At 49.4% G+C, this 19593-nt stretch overlaps 1 protein-coding gene across 1 annotated transcript; it reads right to left on the reverse strand.

Annotated features, from left to right (window-relative positions):
- Positions 1 to 369: 369 nt before the first annotated feature.
- On the reverse strand, positions 370 to 14306 carry ndufa2 (NADH:ubiquinone oxidoreductase subunit A2). The gene is made up of 3 exons (XM_072459684.1): positions 14156 to 14306; positions 13668 to 13774; positions 370 to 469 (listed from the first exon to the last, which is right to left on the reverse strand). Exons 1-3 carry the CDS (start codon positions 14257 to 14259, stop codon positions 384 to 386), a joined length of 297 nt encoding a protein of 98 aa, XP_072315785.1. The 5' UTR covers positions 14260 to 14306; the 3' UTR covers positions 370 to 383.
- Positions 14307 to 19593: the final 5287 nt, after the last annotated feature.

The following is a 19593-nucleotide window of genomic DNA, read 5'->3' on the forward strand; positions in this document are numbered from 1 at the left end:
AGCGTTTCTGCCTGTAGGGGGCAGAAGCGTTTCAGCCTGTAGGGGGCAGAAGCGTTTCAGCCTGTAGGGGGCAGAAGCGTTTCAGCCTGTAGGGGGCAGAAGTGTTTCAGCCTGTAGGGGGCAGAAGCGTTTCAGCCTGTAGGGGGCAGAAGCGTTTCAGCCTGTAGGGGGCAGAAGCGTTTCAGCCTGTAGGGGGCAGAAGTGTTTCAGCCTGTAGGGGGCAGAAGCGTTTCAGCCTGTAGGGGGCAGAAGCGTTTCAGCCTGTAGGGGGCAGAAGTGTTTCAGCCTGTAGGGGGCAGAAGTGTTTGAACAGAAAAAACAATCTGAGGTCAAAGGTTATATCTTTTATTACACTTTTGACAGCGACAATAATAATAAACATGTTATTTGTTCACGAGGTCGTTCAGAGCTGAGGCCACTTCATCACACGACATGTTCTCCAGAGACACACTGAGCTCACGACCCTGACCTGCAACACACATGAACACACACATGAACACATGAACACACACACATGAACACACACATGAACACACACACATGAACACACACACATGAACACACACATGAACACATGAACACACACATGAACACACACACGTGAACACACACATGAACACACACACATGAACACACACATGAACACACACATGAACACACACATGAACACATGAACACACACATGAACACACACACGTGAACACACACATGAACACACACATGAACACACACATGAACACACACGTGAACACACACGTGAACACACACGTGAACACACACGTGAACACACACGTGAACACACACATGAACACACACATGAACACACACATGAACACATGAACACACACGTGAACACACACATGAACACACACGTGAACACACACATGAACACACACATGAACACATGAACACACACATGAACACACACATGAACACACACGTGAACACACACATGAACACACACGTGAACACACACGTGAACACATGAACACACACATGAACACATGAACACACACGTGAACACACACATGAACACACACACATGAACACACACATGAACACATGAACACACACATGAACACACACATGAACACACACGTGAACACACACGTGAACACACACGTGAACACACACGTGAACACACACGTGAACACACACATGAACACACACATGAACACACACATGAACACACACGTGAACACACACGTGAACACACACGTGAACACACACGTGAACACACACGTGAACACACACATGAACACATGAACGCACACATGAACGCACACATGAACACACACGTGAACACACACGTGAACACACACATGAACACACACGTGAACACACACGTGAACACACACGTGAACACACACGTGAACACACACGTGAACACACACGTGAACACACACGTGAACACACACGTGAACACACACATGAACACACACATGAACACATGAACACACACATGAACACACACATGAACACACACATGAACACACACATGAACACACACGTGAACACACACGTGAACACACACGTGAACACACACGTGAACACACACGTGAACACACACGTGAACACACACGTGAACACACACGTGAACACACACATGAACACACACATGAACACACACGTGAACACACACGTGAACACACACGTGAACACACACATGAACACACACGTGAACACACACATGAACACATGAACACACACGTGAACACACACATGAACACACACGTGAACACACACATGAACACATGAACACACACATGAACACACACATGAACACACACGTGAACACACACGTGAACACACACATGAACACACACACATGAACACACACATGAACACATGAACACACACATGAACACACACATGAACACACACATGAACACACACATGAACACACACGTGAACACACACGTGAACACACACATGAACACATGAACACACACATGAACACACACATGAACACATGAACACACACATGAACACACACATGAACACATGAACACACACATGAACACACACATGAACACACACGTGAACACACACGTGAACACACACATGAACACACACATGAACACACACATGAACACATGAACACACACGTGAACACACACATGAACACACACATGAACACATGAACACACACGTGAACACACACATGAACACACACGTGAACACACACATGAACACACACATGAACACATGAACACACACATGAACACACACATGAACACACACGTGAACACACACATGAACACACACGTGAACACACACGTGAACACATGAACACACACATGAACACATGAACACACACGTGAACACACACATGAACACACACACATGAACACACACATGAACACATGAACACACACATGAACACACACATGAACACACACGTGAACACACACGTGAACACACACGTGAACACACACGTGAACACACACGTGAACACACACATGAACACACACATGAACACACACATGAACACACACGTGAACACACACGTGAACACACACGTGAACACACACGTGAACACACACGTGAACACACACATGAACACATGAACGCACACATGAACGCACACATGAACACACACGTGAACACACACGTGAACACACACATGAACACACACGTGAACACACACGTGAACACACACGTGAACACACACGTGAACACACACGTGAACACACACGTGAACACACACGTGAACACACACGTGAACACACACATGAACACACACATGAACACATGAACACACACATGAACACACACATGAACACACACATGAACACACACATGAACACACACGTGAACACACACGTGAACACACACGTGAACACACACGTGAACACACACGTGAACACACACGTGAACACACACGTGAACACACACGTGAACACACACATGAACACACACATGAACACACACGTGAACACACACGTGAACACACACGTGAACACACACATGAACACACACGTGAACACACACATGAACACATGAACACACACGTGAACACACACATGAACACACACGTGAACACACACATGAACACATGAACACACACATGAACACACACATGAACACACACGTGAACACACACGTGAACACACACATGAACACACACACATGAACACACACATGAACACATGAACACACACATGAACACACACATGAACACACACATGAACACACACATGAACACACACGTGAACACACACGTGAACACACACATGAACACATGAACACACACATGAACACACACATGAACACATGAACACACACATGAACACACACATGAACACATGAACACACACATGAACACACACATGAACACACACGTGAACACACACGTGAACACACACATGAACACACACATGAACACACACATGAACACATGAACACACACGTGAACACACACGTGAACACACACATGAACACACACGTGAACACACACGTGAACACACACATGAACACACACATGAACACACACATGAACACACACGTGAACACACACGTGAACACACACGTGAACACACACATGAACACACACATGAACACACACATGAACACACACGTGAACACACACATGAACACACACATGAACACACACATGAACACACACGTGAACACACACATGAACACACACATGAACACACACATGAACACACACGTGAACACACACATGAACACACACATGAACACACACTATTATTAATATTACTATGAACATGAGACAAACATGACACACTCTCAGAGACACAGACAGACAGACACAGACAGACAGACAGACAGAGACACAGACAGAGACACAGACAGACAGACACAGACAGACACAGACAGACAGACAGACAGACAGACAGAGACACAGACAGAGACACAGACAGACAGACACAGACAGACACAGACAGACACAGACAGACAGACACAGACAGACACAGACAGACACAGACAGACACAGACAGACAGACACAGACAGACACAGACAGACACAGACACAGACAGACACAGACAGACACAGACAGACAGACACAGACAGACACAGACAGACACAGACAGACAGACACAGACAGACACAGACAGACACAGACAGACACAGACAGACACAGACAGACAGACACAGACAGACACAGACAGACAGACACAGACAGACACAGACAGACAGACACAGACAGACACAGACAGACACAGACAGACACAGACAGACACAGACAGACACAGACAGACACAGACAGACACAGACAGACACAGACAGACAGACACAGACAGACACAGACAGACACAGACAGACAGACACAGACAGACACAGACAGACACAGACAGACAGTATATAACGCTCTAATGCAGTGGTTCTTAACCTGGTTGGATTGAACCCCAGGGGTTCAGTGGAGGTCAAGACACACATCAGACTCATATGATTGGTAACACGCCCTCCTGGGACACGCCCTCCTGGGACACGCCCTCCTGGGACACGCCCTCCTGGGACACGCCCCTTCTGGCTTGAGTCAGGGGTCTAACCCCCACGAGGAGCTCAGTCCTGATGTTCGTCCTGTGATTTATTTCTTCATATTTTAGACTGAATCAAAGACTTTCTGGGCAAAGTATTTGTGGCTGAGGTCGTGTTTTTGCCAATGGTGTTACTCTTGTACTTTGTGTACTCGTGTACTTTGTGTACTCGTGTACTTTGTGTACTCTTGTACTTTGTGTACTTTGTGTACTTTGTGTACTCTTGTACTTTGTGTACTCGTGTACTTTGTGTACTCGTGTACTTTGTGTACTCGTGTACTTTGTGTACTCTTGTACTTTGTGTACTCGTGTACTTTGTGTACTCGTGTACTTTGTGTACTCGTGTACTCATGTACTTTGTGTACTCGTGTACTCATGTACCTTGTGTACTCTTGTGTACTCTTGTGTACTCGTGTACTTTGTGTACTCGTGTACTTTGTGTACTCGTGTACTTTGTAAACTCGTGTACTCATGTACTTTGTGTACTCGTGTACTTTAATTGAAGTAACTCCCATGTACAAATAGTGAACAAAGTAATCCACAGTGACACTTGTTACAGCCGTAAAGAGAATACTACGGTCATAAAAGCATTTGTCTCCGTCTCCTGGCCACGCCCCCTGAGCGCTGTCTCTCTTAAAGTGACAGTAACACATTTACGTCAGAGGCAAAAGACAAATACATTCTACAAATAAAACAAATGTGATCAAATGAATTTAGTTTATTGAATCATTATTGATCCGTGAAACATTAAATTACACATTTATAACTAAATATCAACACTAGATTTTAACACAAACGTATAAACTAAACTTGGCTCTCACAGTCGTGGTCCAGCAGCACCTAAAGGACCTAAAGGACCTAAAGGACCTAAAGGACCTAAAGGACCAGAGTCTGACCTGTATCAAACCCCTTTTGGGATTAGACCGTTCACCGTCCGGACCCCTAAAGGGTTAAAAGGTCAGCGGGTTCATTTCCCTTGTCCTTTTCTATAACTACTACACTATAATATAATATAATATAATATCATATAATATAATATAATATAATATCATATATTTGATACTTTGAGGAGGCTGGACATAAAAATGAAGAAAAGGAACAGACGTTGTGAAAATGACATGGCACTGAGTGGCACCTGCCGAGGTGAAGGTTCATTTCTGACCTTTGACCTCTGAAACAGCAGAAGTCACATTCATGAAGTCAATATTCATGATTATGTTCAGGTCGTGGCTGCAGAGGTCAAACGGCCCCGCAGTTTCAGGGAACCGCGGCACTGCCATATAGCCTCATGGCTAACCCTTAACCCTGACCCTAACCCTGACCCTGACCTAACCTAACCATAGCCTCATGGCTAACCCTTAACCCTTTACCCTGACCCTAACCCTGACCCTAACCTAACCATAGCCTCATGGCTAACCCTTAACCCTTAACCCTGACCCTAACCCTGACCCTAACCTAACCATAGCCTCATGGCTAACCCTTAACCCTAACCCATAGCCTCATGGCTAACCCTTAACCCTGACCCTAACCTTAACCCTAACCTAACCCATAGCCTCATGGCTAACCCTTAACCCTGACCCTAACCTTAACCCTAACCTAACCCATAGCCTCATGGCTAACCCTTTACCCTGACCCATAGCCTCATGGCTAACCCTTTACCCTGACCCTAACCTTAACCCTAACCTAACCATAGCCTCATGGCTAACCCTTAACCCTAACCCATAGCCTCATGGCTAACCCTTAACCCTGACCCTAACCTTAACCCTAACCTAACCCTTAGCCTCATGGCTAACCCGTAACCCTAACCCTTAGCCTCATGGCTAACCCTTAACCCTAACCCATAGCCTCATGGCTAACCCTTAACCCTGACCCTAACCTTAACCCTAACCTAACCCATAGCCTCATGGCTAACCCTTAACCCTAACCCATAGCCTCATGGCTAACCCTTAACCCTGACCCTAACCCATAGCCTCATGGTTAACCCTTAACCCTAACCCATAGCCTCATGGCTAACCCTTAACCCTAACCTTACCCATAGCCTCATGGCTAACCCTTAACCCTAACCCTTAGCCTCATGGCTAACCCTTAACCCTAACCCTTAGCCTCATGGCTAACCCTTAACCCTGACCCTAACCCATAGCCTCATGGCTAACCCTTAACCCATAGCCTCATGGCTAACCCTTAACTCTAACCCATAGCCTCATGGCTAACCCTTAACTCTAACCCATAGCCTCATGGCTAACCCTTAACCCATAGCCTCATGGCTAACCCTTAACTCTAACCCATAGCTTCATGGCTAACCCTTAACCCTGACCCTAACCCATAGCCTCATGGCTAACCCTTAACCCTGACCCTAACCCTTAGCCTCATGGCTAACCCTTAACCCTGACCTTAACCCATAGCCTCATGGCTAACCTTAACCCTGACCCTAACCCATAGCCTCAAGGCTAACCCTTAACCCTGACCCTAACCCATAGCCTCATGGCTAACCCTTAACCCATAGCCTAATGGCTAACCCTTAACCCTAACCCATAGCCTCATGGCTAACCCTTAACCCTAACCCATAGCCTCATGGCTAACCCTTAACCCTGACCCTAACCCTTAGCCTCATGGCTAACCCTTAACCCTAACCCTGACCCTGACCCTAACCCTTAGCCTCATGGCTAACCCTTAACCCTAACCCTTAACCCATAGCCTCATGGCTAACCTTAACCCTGACCTTAACCCATAGCCTCATGGCTAACCCTTAACCCTGACCCTAAATCATAGCCTCATGGCTAACCCTTAACCCTGACCCTAACCCATAGCCTCATGGCTAACCCTTAACCCTGACCCTAACCTTAACCCTAACCTAACCCTTAGCCTCATGGCTAACCCTTAACCCTAACCCTAACCCTTAGCCTCATGGCTAACCCTTAACCCTAACCCATAGCCTCATGGCTAACCCTTAACCCTAACCCATAGCCTCATGGCTAACCCTTAACCCTGACCCTAACCTTAACCCTAACCTAACCCATAGCCTCATGGCTAACCCTTAACCCTGACCCTAACCTTAACCCTAACCTAACCCATAGCCTCATGGCTACTGACCCTAACCTTAACCCTAACCTAACCATAGCCTCATGGCTAACCCTTAACCCTAACCCATAGCCTCATGGCTAACCCTTAACCCTGACCCTAACCTTAACCCTAACCTAACCCTTAGCCTCATGGCTAACCCGTAACCCTAACCCTTAGCCTCATGGCTAACCCTTAACCCTAACCCATAGCCTCATGGCTAACCCTTAACCCTGACCCTAACCTTAACCCTAAACTAACCCATAGCCTCATGGCTAACCCTTAACCCTAACCCATAGCCTCATGGCTAACCCTTAACCCTGACCCTAACCCATAGCCTCATGGTTAACCCTTAACCCTAACCCATAGCCTCATGGCTAACCCTTAACCCTAACCCATAGCCTCATGGCTAACCCTTAACCCTAACCCTTAGCCTCATGGCTAACCCTTAACCCTAACCCTTAGCCTCATGGCTAACCCTTAACCCTGACCCTAACCCATAGCCTCATGGCTAACCCTTAACCCATAGCCTCATGGCTAACCCTTAACTCTAACCCATAGCCTCATGGCTAACCCTTAACTCTAACCCATAGCCTCATGGCTAACCCTTAACCCATAGCCTCATGGCTAACCCTTAACCCTAACCTAACCCATAGCCTCATGGCTAACCCTTAACCCTAACCCTTAGCCTCATGGCTAACCCTTAACCCTAACCCTTAGCCTCATGGCTAACCCTTAACCCTGACCCTAACCCATAGCCTCATGGCTAACCCTTAACCCATAGCCTCATGGCTAACCCTTAACTCTAACCCATAGCCTCATGGCTAACCCTTAACTCTAACCCATAGCCTCATGGCTAACCCTTAACCCATAGCCTCATGGCTAACCCTTAACCCATAGCCTCATGGCTAACCCTTAACTCTAACCCATAGCTTCATGGCTAACCCTTAACCCTGACCCTAACCCATAGCCTCATGGCTAACCTTAACCCTGACCCTAACCCATAGCCTCAAGGCTAACCCTTAACCCTGACCCTAACCCATAGCCTCATGGCTAACCCTTAACCCATAGCCTAATGGCTAACCCTTAACCCTAACCCATAGCCTCATGGCTAACCCTTAACCCTAACCCATAGCCTCATGGCTAACCCTTAACCCTGACCCTAACCCTTAGCCTCATGGCTAACCCTTAACCCTAACCCTGACCCTAACCCTTAGCCTCATGGCTAACCCTTAACCCTAACCCTTAACCCATAGCCTCATGGCTAACCTTAACCCTGACCCTTAACCCATAGCCTCATGGCTAACCTTAACCCTGACCTTAACCCATAGCCTCATGGCTAACCCTTAACCCTGACCCTAACCCATAGCCTCATGGCTAACCCTTAACCCATAGCCTCATGGCTAACCCTTAACTCTAACCCATAGCCTCATGGCTAACCCTTAACTCTAACCCATAGCCTCATGGCTAACCCTTAACCCATAGCCTCATGGCTAACCCTTAACTCTAACCCATAGCTTCATGGCTAACCCTTAACCCTGACCCTAACCCATAGCCTCATGGCTAACCCTTAACCCTGACCCTAACCCTTAGCCTCATGGCTAACCCTTAACCCTGACCTTAACCCATAGCCTCATGGCTAACCTTAACCCTGACCCTAACCCATAGCCTCAAGGCTAACCCTTAACCCTGACCCTAACCCATAGCCTCATGGCTAACCCTTAACCCATAGCCTAATGGCTAACCCTTAACCCTAACCCATAGCCTCATGGCTAACCCTTAACCCTAACCCATAGCCTCATGGCTAACCCTTAACCCTAACCCTTAGCCTCAAGGCTAACCCTTAACCCTAACCCTAACCCTTAGCCTCATGGCGAACCCTTAACCCTAACCCTTAACCCATAGCCTCATGGCTAACCTTAACCCTGACCTTAACCCATAGCCTCATGGCTAACCCTTAACCCTGACCCTAACCCATAGCCTCAAGGCTAACCCTTAACCCTGACCCTAACCCTTAGCCTCAAGGCTAACCCTTAACCCTAACCCTAACCCTTAGCCTCATGGCGAACCCTTAACCCTGACCCTAACCCATAGCCTCATGGCTAACCTTAACCCTGACCCTAACCCATAGCCTCATGGCTAACCCTTAACCCTGACCCTAACCCATAGCCTCATGGCTAACCTTAACCCTGACCCTAACCCATAGCCTCATGGCTAACCCTTAACCCTGACCCTAACCCATAGCCTCATGGCTAACCCTTAACCCATAGCCTCATGGCTAACCCTTAACCCTAACCCATAGCCTCATGGCTAACCCTTAACGCTAACCCATAGCCTCATGGCTAACCCTTAACCCTGACCCTTAGCCTCATGGCTAACCCTTAACCCTAACCCTTAGCCTCATGGCTAACCCTTAACCCATAGCCTCATGGCTAACCTTAACCCTGACCTTAACCCATAGCCTCATGGCTAACCCTTAACCCTGACCCATAGCCTCATGGCTAACCCTTAACCCATAGCCTCATGGCTAACCCTTAACCCTAACCCATAGCCTCATGGCTAACCCTTAACCCTGACCCTAACCCTTGTCATGACCTTTCATTGTGTAAAATGGCAGATATCGAGAGCGTTGTTTTCACGTTTTTGGTTTGTTTGTGTCTCTGTTCCACCGTGAACACATGGTACAGCTCCTTTCTCCCACACGGCCACAATTAGTCGTTCGTCTGTCATTGTTGACGAGGACAAAGTTGCTTTTCTTGGGGAATTCCACGGGGAAAACCGGAAATGCAGGGGAAAAACGTACGTACGTCACTGGAGCGTCAGCTCTGATTGGCTGCTGCGGCGGCTGCTACGCTTCAGCGGCAGAGACCTCAACATATCTGAACACGTCGCGTAAGCCGCCTCGGCCGGCTCATACGCGCTCAAAGCGCCGAGAGCGTAAAAAAACGCACCAATCGCGCCGCAGATAACGCACGATGTGCTCGACGCACGTTTACCATAGACTTTGAATGTAAACTGGACGCTTCGGCCGCGGCGGTGTGGAACCGCCATTAGCCTCATGGCTAACCTTATCCTTAACCTTAACCCTAACCTTAACCCTCACCTTAACCCTAACCTTAACCCCTAACCTTAACCCTTAACCCTAACCTTAACCCTAACCTTAACCCTAACCTTAACCTTAACCTTAACCTTAACCCTAACCTTAACCCTCACCTTAACCCTAACCTTAACCCCTAACCTTAACCCTTAACCCTAACCTTAACCCTAACCTTAACCCTAACCTTAACCTTAACCCTAACCTTAACCCTAACCTTAACCCTAACCTTAACCCTAACCCTTAACCCTAACCTTAACCCTTAACCCTAACCTTAATCCTTAACCCTAACCTTAACCCTAACCTTAACCCTAACCTTAACCCTAACCTTAACCCTAACCTTAACCCTAACCTTAACTCTAACCTTAACCCTAACCTTAACCCTAACCTTAACCCTAACCTTAACCCTAACCTTAACCCTAACCTTAACCCTAACCTTAACCCTAACCTTAACTCTAACCTTAACCCTAACCTTAACCCTAACCTTAACCCTAACCCTAACCTTAACCTTAACCCTAACCCTTAACCCTAACCTTAACCCTTAACCCTAACCTTAATCCTTAACCCTAACCTTAACCTTAACCCTAACCTTAACCCTAACCTTAACCCTAACCTTAATCCTTAACCCTAACCCTAACCTTAACCTTAACCCTAACCCTTAACCCTAACCCTAACCTTAACCCTAACCTTAATCCTTAACCCTAACCTTAACCCTAACCTTAACCCTAACCTTAACTCTAACCTTAACCCTAACCTTAACCCTAACCTTAACCCTAACCCTAACCCTTAACCCTAACCTTAACCCTTAACCCTAACCTTAACCCTAACCTTAATCCTTAACCCTAACCCTAACCCTAACCTTAACCTTAACCCTAACCTTAACCCTAACCTTAACCCTAACCTTAACCCTAACCTTAACCCTAACCTTAATCCTTAACCCTAACCTTAACCCTAACCTTAACCCTAACCTTAACCCTAACCTTAACCCTAACCTTAACCTTAACCCTAACCTTAACCCTAACCTTAACCCTAACCTTAACCTTAACCCTAACCTTAACCCTAACCTTAACCCTAACCTTAACCCTAACCCTTAACCCTAACCTTAATCCTTAACCCTAACCTTAACCCTAACCTTAACCCTAACCTTAACTCTAACCTTAACTCTAACCTTAACCTTAAGGAGGAGGAGTTTTTGTAAATAAGAGTTTTTTGTTTTTGTTCATAAGAGTTTTATTAAGAGTGTTTTTGAAACTTCTATAATCTGTCCTTTCCTCCTGTTTCTACTGCAACAACCACATGTCCCTGTGTGGACAACATGTCCCACATGTCCCTGTGTGGACAACATGTCCCACATGTCCCTGTGTGGACAACATGTCCCACATGTCCCTGTGTGGACAACATGTCCCACATGTCCCTGTGTGGACAACATGTCCCACATGTCCCTGTGTGGACAACATGTCCCACATGTCCCTGTGTGGACAATAAAGGATTATCTTATCTTTCCAATTAAGAAGAGTTCAGTGAACGAGCTTCTGAGGTTAAGAACCACTGCTCTAGATGTATATAATACATATAATACTCTAGATGTATACAATACTCTGTATACAATACTCTGTATACAATACTCTAGATGTATACAATACTCTAGATGTATACAATACTCTGTATACAATACTCTAGGTGTATATAATACTCTAGCTGTATACAATACTCTAGCTGTATACAATACTCTAGCTGTATACAATACTCTGTATACAATACTCTAGATGTATATAATACTCTAGATGTATATAATACTCTAGATGTATATAATACTTTGTATACAATACTTTGTATACAATACTTTGTATACAATACTCTAGGTGTATATAATACTCTAGATGTATACAATACTCTGTATACAATACTCTAGGTGTATATAATACTCTAGCTGTATATAATACTCTAGCTGTATATAATACTCTAGCTGTATACAATACTCTAGATGTATACAATACTCTTACGTCATAAGGCGCTGGTACAGCTGGCAGCCCGGTGTAAACGCTCTCTCTTCTTTCTCACATTTATTGTGCTTTATTTCCTATATTTTGTAAATATAATTAGTATATTTTTTCTATTTTACTGTACGATAGGGACACGCGCTGGAATAGTTTTTTAATTCAACTGTTTTTGACTTTTTTCGGCTGGATTTGAGCGTTTTTCGTTGTGTCCGTTGTGTTGTTGTGACGTGAGCTAGCTCCGAGCGAGCCCACCAGCCCCCCCCCCGCGCCCTCCGGCCGCGCTAAAGTACGGCGTGTCGTCGGTACACGTTTATATACACGTTTATATACACGTTTATATGAAAGAGGAACTTCACCAACGATCGGGACACGCACTGGAATCGCTTTAAATTAACTTGTTTTGACTTTATTCGGCTGGATTGAGTGTTTTCGTCGTGTCGTTGCGATGTGTCTTGGCTCTGAGTCCCCCGGCCCCGCCCCCCGGCTCCGGCCCCGCCCCCCGCCCGGCGCCGTACCGCGTTTACACAACGGAGGAACTCATGAAACTGCGGAGAACAGTCGTCTTACCCGGAGATCGTCACGTTATCCCGTCGCAATACTGACCTAACCTAAAACTGATGTGCAATTCTGTCGTATGTGCAATTACTGTGAAATTCATGTGCAATCCATGTGCCGTTGTGACACATATTCATGTGCAATTACTGTCGTGATCACATGCAATGGTATTTATGTATTTATTTATTTGTCTATGGGAGTTTTTATTTATAGGAGATCTTCTACTGAAAGTGTTTTTCAGACTTCCTATAAGTGATCTGTTCTTCTGGATCTACCTCTGTATCTTCCTGCGTTGCACCAATGAAATTTCCCCATGTGGGACAATAAAGGAATATCTTATCTTATCTTATCTCTAGATGTATACAATACTCTAGACGTATACAATACTCTAGACGTATACAATACTCTAGATGTATATAATACTCTAGATGTATATAATACTCTATATTTACCGTATCGGGCCCACAGCGCGGCTCTGACCCCAGAACACTCTCGGATCAGGAACGGAAACTCAGGGTTTGACCTTTTAAGGGTCACATAATGATGCTCCACGAACTCTCTGAAACACAAAACACCCGGTTCAGACCCGGTTCAGACCTCATTTGGCTTTGTTGTTAGCTTTAGCTGTTGTTAGCTTTAGTTGTTGTTAGCTTTAGCTGTTGTTAGCTTTAGCTGTTGTTAGCTTTAGTTGTTGTTAGCTTTAGCTGTTGTTAGCTTTAGCTGTTGTTAGCTGGAGTCTCCGTGTGTTTCTATTACATTAGCTTTAGCCGCCATTAGCCTGTTAGCTCAGCTCCAGGAGCCCAGTGTTCCTCGACGTTTGTCTGTGAGTTTCCCCGCCTCAGACGCTCTCTCCCCGGGCACACGGACGCTCTCTCCCCGGGCACACGGAGGCTCTCTCCCCGGGCGCACGGACGCCCTCTCCCCGGGCATATGGACCCACCTGGCGCCCTGGCTCCCGGCGCAGCTCTGGCTCAAATGGAGCCGCACTTCGCGCAGGTTTTTGGCTAAACTGGAGCCGAGAGTCCGGACCACAGACGCCGCCATGTTTTCTCTGAAGGACGGGACAGTGGGAGCCTAAACCACGCGCACGCGCACACACACATGATGACGTGTTGATCTCAGATGGGGGCGGGGCCTGTGTCATCACAATCTTCTGTCTTAAAGTCACGTGTTTGAGGCAGAGGAAAGAGTTTGTGTAAAAGAAGCAGCGATGACAGAGATAAACCTGACCTCTGACCTCTGACCTCTGACCTCTGACCCTGTGAGGTCACTGAGGATTCTGACCTGACATTTTATCAGACACTTTAATGTGGTGAACTGAGCAAAACTCCAGCTGCTCCTTTAGAGCCTGGGACAGTGTCCACACGAGGGAGACAGTGTCCACACGAGGGAGACAGTGTCCACACCACAGTGTCCACACGAGGGAGACAGTGTCCACACGAGGGAGACAGTGTCCACACCACAGTGTCCACACGACGGAGACAGTGTCCACACGAGGGAGACAGTGTCCACACCACAGTGTCCACACGAGGGAGACAGTGTCCACACGAGGGAGACAGTGTCCACACCACAGTGTCCACACGAGGGAGACAGTGTCCACACGAGGGAGACAGTGTCCACACCACAGTGTCCACACGAGGGAGACAGTGTCCACACGAGGGAGACAGTGTCCACACCACAGTGTCCACACGACGGAGACAGTGTCCACACGAGGGAGACAGTGTCCACACCACAGTGTCCACACGAGGGAGACAGTGTCCAAACGAGGGAGACAGTGTCCACACCACAGTGTCCACACGACGGAGACAGTGTCCACACGAGGACGACAGTGTCCACACCACAGTGTCCACATGAGGGAGACAGTGTCCACACGAGGGAGACAGTGTCCACACCACAGTGTCCACACGAGGGAGACAGTGTCCACACGAGGACGACAGTGTCCACACCACAGTGTCCACACGACGGAGACAGTGTCCACACGAGGGAGACAGTGTCCACACGAGGGAGACAGTGTCCACACCACAGTGTCCACACGAGGGAGACAGTGTCCACACCACAGTGTCCACAGGGGGGAGACAGTGTCCACACGAGGGAGACAGTGTCCACACCACAGTGTCCACATGGGGGAGACAGTGTCCACACCACAGTGTCCACACGAGGACGACAGTGTCCACACGAGGACGACAGTGTCCACACCACAGTGTCCACACGAGGGAGACAGTGTCCACACCACAGTGTCCACACGAGGGAGACAGTGTCCACACGAGGACGACAGTGTCCACACCACAGTGTCCACACGACGGAGACAGTGTCCACACGAGGGAGACAGTGTCCACACCACAGTGTCCACACGACGGAGATAGTGTCCACACGAGGGAGACAGTGTCCACACCACAGTGTCCACACGAGGGAGACAGTGTCCAAACGAGGGAGACAGTGTCCACACCACAGTGTCCACACGACGGAGACAGTGTCCACACGAGGACGACAGTGTCCACACCACAGTGTCCACATGAGGGAGACAGTGTCCACACGAGGGAGACAGTGTCCACACCACAGTGTCCACACGAGGGAGACAGTGTCCACACGAGGACGACAGTGTCCACACCACAGTGTCCACACGACGGAGACAGTGTCCACACGAGGGAGACAGTGTCCACACGAGGGAGACAGTGTCCACACCACAGTGTCCACACGAGGGAGACAGTGTCCACACCACAGTGTCCACAGGGGGGAGACAGTGTCCACACGAGGGAGACAGTGTCCACACCACAGTGTCCACATGAGGGAGACAGTGTCCACACGAGGGAGACAGTGTCCACACGACAGTGTCCACACCACAGTGTCCACATGAGGGAGACAGTGTCCACACCACAGTGTCCACACGAGGGAGACAGTGTCCACACCACAGTGTCCACATGAGGCAAACAGTGTCCACACGAGGGAGACAGTGTCCACACCACGGTGTCCACACGAGGACGACAGTGTCCACACGAGGACGACAGTGTCCACACCACAGTGTCCACATGAGGGAGACAGTGTCCACACGAGGGAGACAGTGTCCACACCACAGTGTCCACATGGGGGAGACAGTGTCCACACGAGGGAGACAGTGTCCACACCACAGTGTCCACACGAGGACGACAGTGTCCACACGAGGACGACAGTGTCCACACCACAGTGTCCACATGAGGGAGACAGTGTCCACACGAGGGACACAGTGTCCACACCACAGTGTCCACACGAGAGAGACAGTGTCCACACGAGGGAGACAGTGTCCACACCACAGTGTCCACACGAGGACGACAGTGTCCACACGAGGACGACAGTGTCCACACCACAGTGTCCACATGAGGGAGACAGTGTCCACACGAGGGACACAGTGTCCACACCACAGTGTCCACACGAGAGAGACAGTGTCCACACGAGGGAGACAGTGTCCACACCACAGTGTCCACACGAGGACGACAGTGTCCGCACGAGGAAGACAGTGTCCACACGAGGGAGACAGTATCCACACGGGGGAGACAGTGTCCACACGACAGTGTCCACACGAGGACGACAGTGTCCACACGAGGGAGACAGTGTCCACACGACAGTGTCCACACGAGGACGACAGTGTCCACACGAGGGAGACAGTGTCCACACGAGGACGACAGTGTCCACACGAGGACGACAGTGTCCACACAAAGGAGACAGTGTCCACACGACAGTGTCCACACGAGGACGACAGTGTCCAAACGAGGGAGACAGTGTCCACACGAGGGACACAGTGTCCACACAAGGACGACAGTGTCCACACGACAGTGTCCACACGAGGGAGACAGTGTCCACACCACAGTGTCCACAGGGGGGGGACAGTGTCCACACGAGGGAGACAGTGTCCACACCACAGTGTCCACACGAGGACGACAGTGTCCACACGAGGACGACAGTGTCCACACCACAGTGTCCACATGAGGGAGACAGTGTCCACACGAGGGAGACAGTGTCCACACCAAAGTGTCCACATGGGGGAGACAGTGTCCACACGAGGACGACAGTGTCCAAACCACAGTGTCCACATGAGGGAGACAGTGTCCACACGAGGGAGACAGTGTCCACACCAAAGTGTCCTCATGGGGGAGACAGTGTCCAAACGAGGGAGACAGTGTCCACACCACAGTGTCGACACGAGGACGACAGTGTCCACACGAGGACGACAGTGTCCACACCACAGTGTCCACGTGAGGGAGACAGTGTCCACACGAGGGAGACAGTGTCCACACCACAGTGTCCACATGGGGGAGACAGTGTCCACACGAGGGAGACAGTGTCCACACCACAGTGTCCACACGAGGACGACAGTGTCCACACGAGGACGACAGTGTCCACACCACAGTGTCCACATGAGGGAGACAGTGTCCACACGAGGGAGACAGTGTCCACACCACAGTGTCCACACGAGGACGACAGTGTCCACACGAGGGAGACAGTGTCCACACCACAGTGTCCACACGAGGGAGCACACGAGGGAGACAGTGTCCACACCACAGTGTCCACACGAGGGAGCACACGAGGGAGACAGTGTCCACACAACAGTGTCCACACGAGGGAGACAGTGTCCACATGAGGGAGACAGTGTCCACACCACAGTGTCCACATGAGGGAGACAGTGTCCACACGAGGGAGACAGTGTCCACACCACAGTGTCCACATGAGGGAGACAGTGTCCACACGAGGGAGACAGTGTCCACACGACAGTGTCCACACCACAGTGTCCACATGAGGGAGACAGTGTCCACACCACAGTGTCCACACGAGGGAGACAGTGTCCACACCACAGTGTCCACATGAGGCAAACAGTGTCCACACGAGGGAGACAGTGTCCACACCACGGTGTCCTTATGAGGGAGACAGTGTCCACACGAGGGAGACAGTGTCCAAACCACAGTGTCCACACGAGGACGACAGTATCCAGACGAGGGAGACAGTGTCCACACCACAGTGTCCACACGAGGGAGACAGAGTCCACACCACAGTGTCCACACCACAGTGTCCACATGAGGGAGACAGTGTCCACACCACAGTGTCCACACGAGGGAGACAGTGTCCACACGAGGGAGACAGTGTCCACACCACAGTGTCCACATGAGGGAGACAGTGTCCACACCACAGTGTCCACACGAGGGAGACACTGTCCACACGAGCGAGACAGTGTCCACACCACAGTGTCCACATGAGGGAGACAGTGTCCACACCACAGTGTCCATTCGAGGGAGACAATGTCCACACGAGCGAGACAGTGTCCACACCACAGTGTCCACATGAGGGAGACAGTGTCCACACCACAGTGTCCACACGAGGGAGACAGTGTCCACACCACAGTGTCCAAATGAGAGAGACAGTGTCCACACGAGGGAGACAGTGTCCACACCACAGTGTCCACACGAGGACGACAGTGTCCACACGAGGGAGACAGTATCCAAACGGCGGAGACAGTGTCCACACGAGGGAGACAGTGTCCACACGACAGTGTCCACACGAGGACGACAGTGTCCACACAACAGTGTCCACACGAGGACGACAGTGTCCACACGAGGACGACAGTGTCCACACGAGGGAGACAGTGTCCACACGAAGACAACAGTGTCCACATGACAGTGTCCACACGAGGGAGACAGTGTCCACACAAGGACGACAGTGTCCACACGAGGACGACAGTGTCCACACGAGGGAGACAGTGTCCACACAAGGGAGACAGTGTCCAAACGACAGTGTCCACACGAGGACGACAGTGTCCATACGACAGTGTCCACACGAGGGAGACAGTGTCCACACGAGGGACACTGTGTCCACACAAGGACGACAGTGTCCACACGACAGTGTCCACACGAGGGAGACAGTGTCCACACGACAGTGTCCACAAGAGGACGACAGTGTCCACACGAGGGAGACAGTGTCCACACGAGGACGACAGTGTCCACACGACAGTGTCCACACGAGGGAGACAGTGTCCACACGAGGACGACAGTGTCCACACGACAGTGTCCACACGAGGGAGACAGTGTCCACACGAGGGAGACAGTGTCCACACGAGGACGACAGTGTCCACACGAGGACGACAGTGTCCACACGAGGGAGACAGTGTCCACACGACAGTGTCCACACGAGGACGACAGTGTCCACACGAGGGAGACAGTGTCCACACGAGGGAGACAGTGTCCACACCACAGTGTCCACACGAGGACGACAGTGTCCACACGAGGGAGACAGTGTCCACACCACAGTGTCCACATGAGGGAGACAGTGTCCACACGAGGGAGACAGTGTCCACACGAGGGAGACCGTGTTCACACGAGGAAGACAGTGTCCACACGAGGGAGACAGTGTCCACAC

This window comes from Eucyclogobius newberryi, unplaced genomic scaffold (genome assembly GCF_026437365.1).
Source record: "Eucyclogobius newberryi isolate DKJ021-1_F unplaced genomic scaffold, fEucNew1.0.hap1 SCAF_25, whole genome shotgun sequence".
Lineage (NCBI taxonomy): Eukaryota > Metazoa > Chordata > Actinopteri > Gobiiformes > Gobiidae > Eucyclogobius > Eucyclogobius newberryi.

What these genes read in the sequence shown, in the direction of transcription:
- ndufa2 (XM_072459684.1), bottom strand. Translation starts at nt 14,259, where the DNA reads ATGGCGGCGTCTGTGGTCCGGACTCTCGGCTCCAGTTTAGCCAAAAAC. An exon ending in GCCGGGAGCCAGGGCGCCAG is followed by an intron (nt 13,775 to 14,155) that starts GTGGGTCCATAT and finishes TTTGTGTTTCAG; the next exon opens with AGAGTTCGTGGAGCATCATT. An exon ending in CGCGCTGTGGGCCCGATACG is followed by an intron (nt 470 to 13,667) that starts GTAAATATAGAG and finishes TGTGTGTTGCAG; the next exon opens with GTCAGGGTCGTGAGCTCAGT.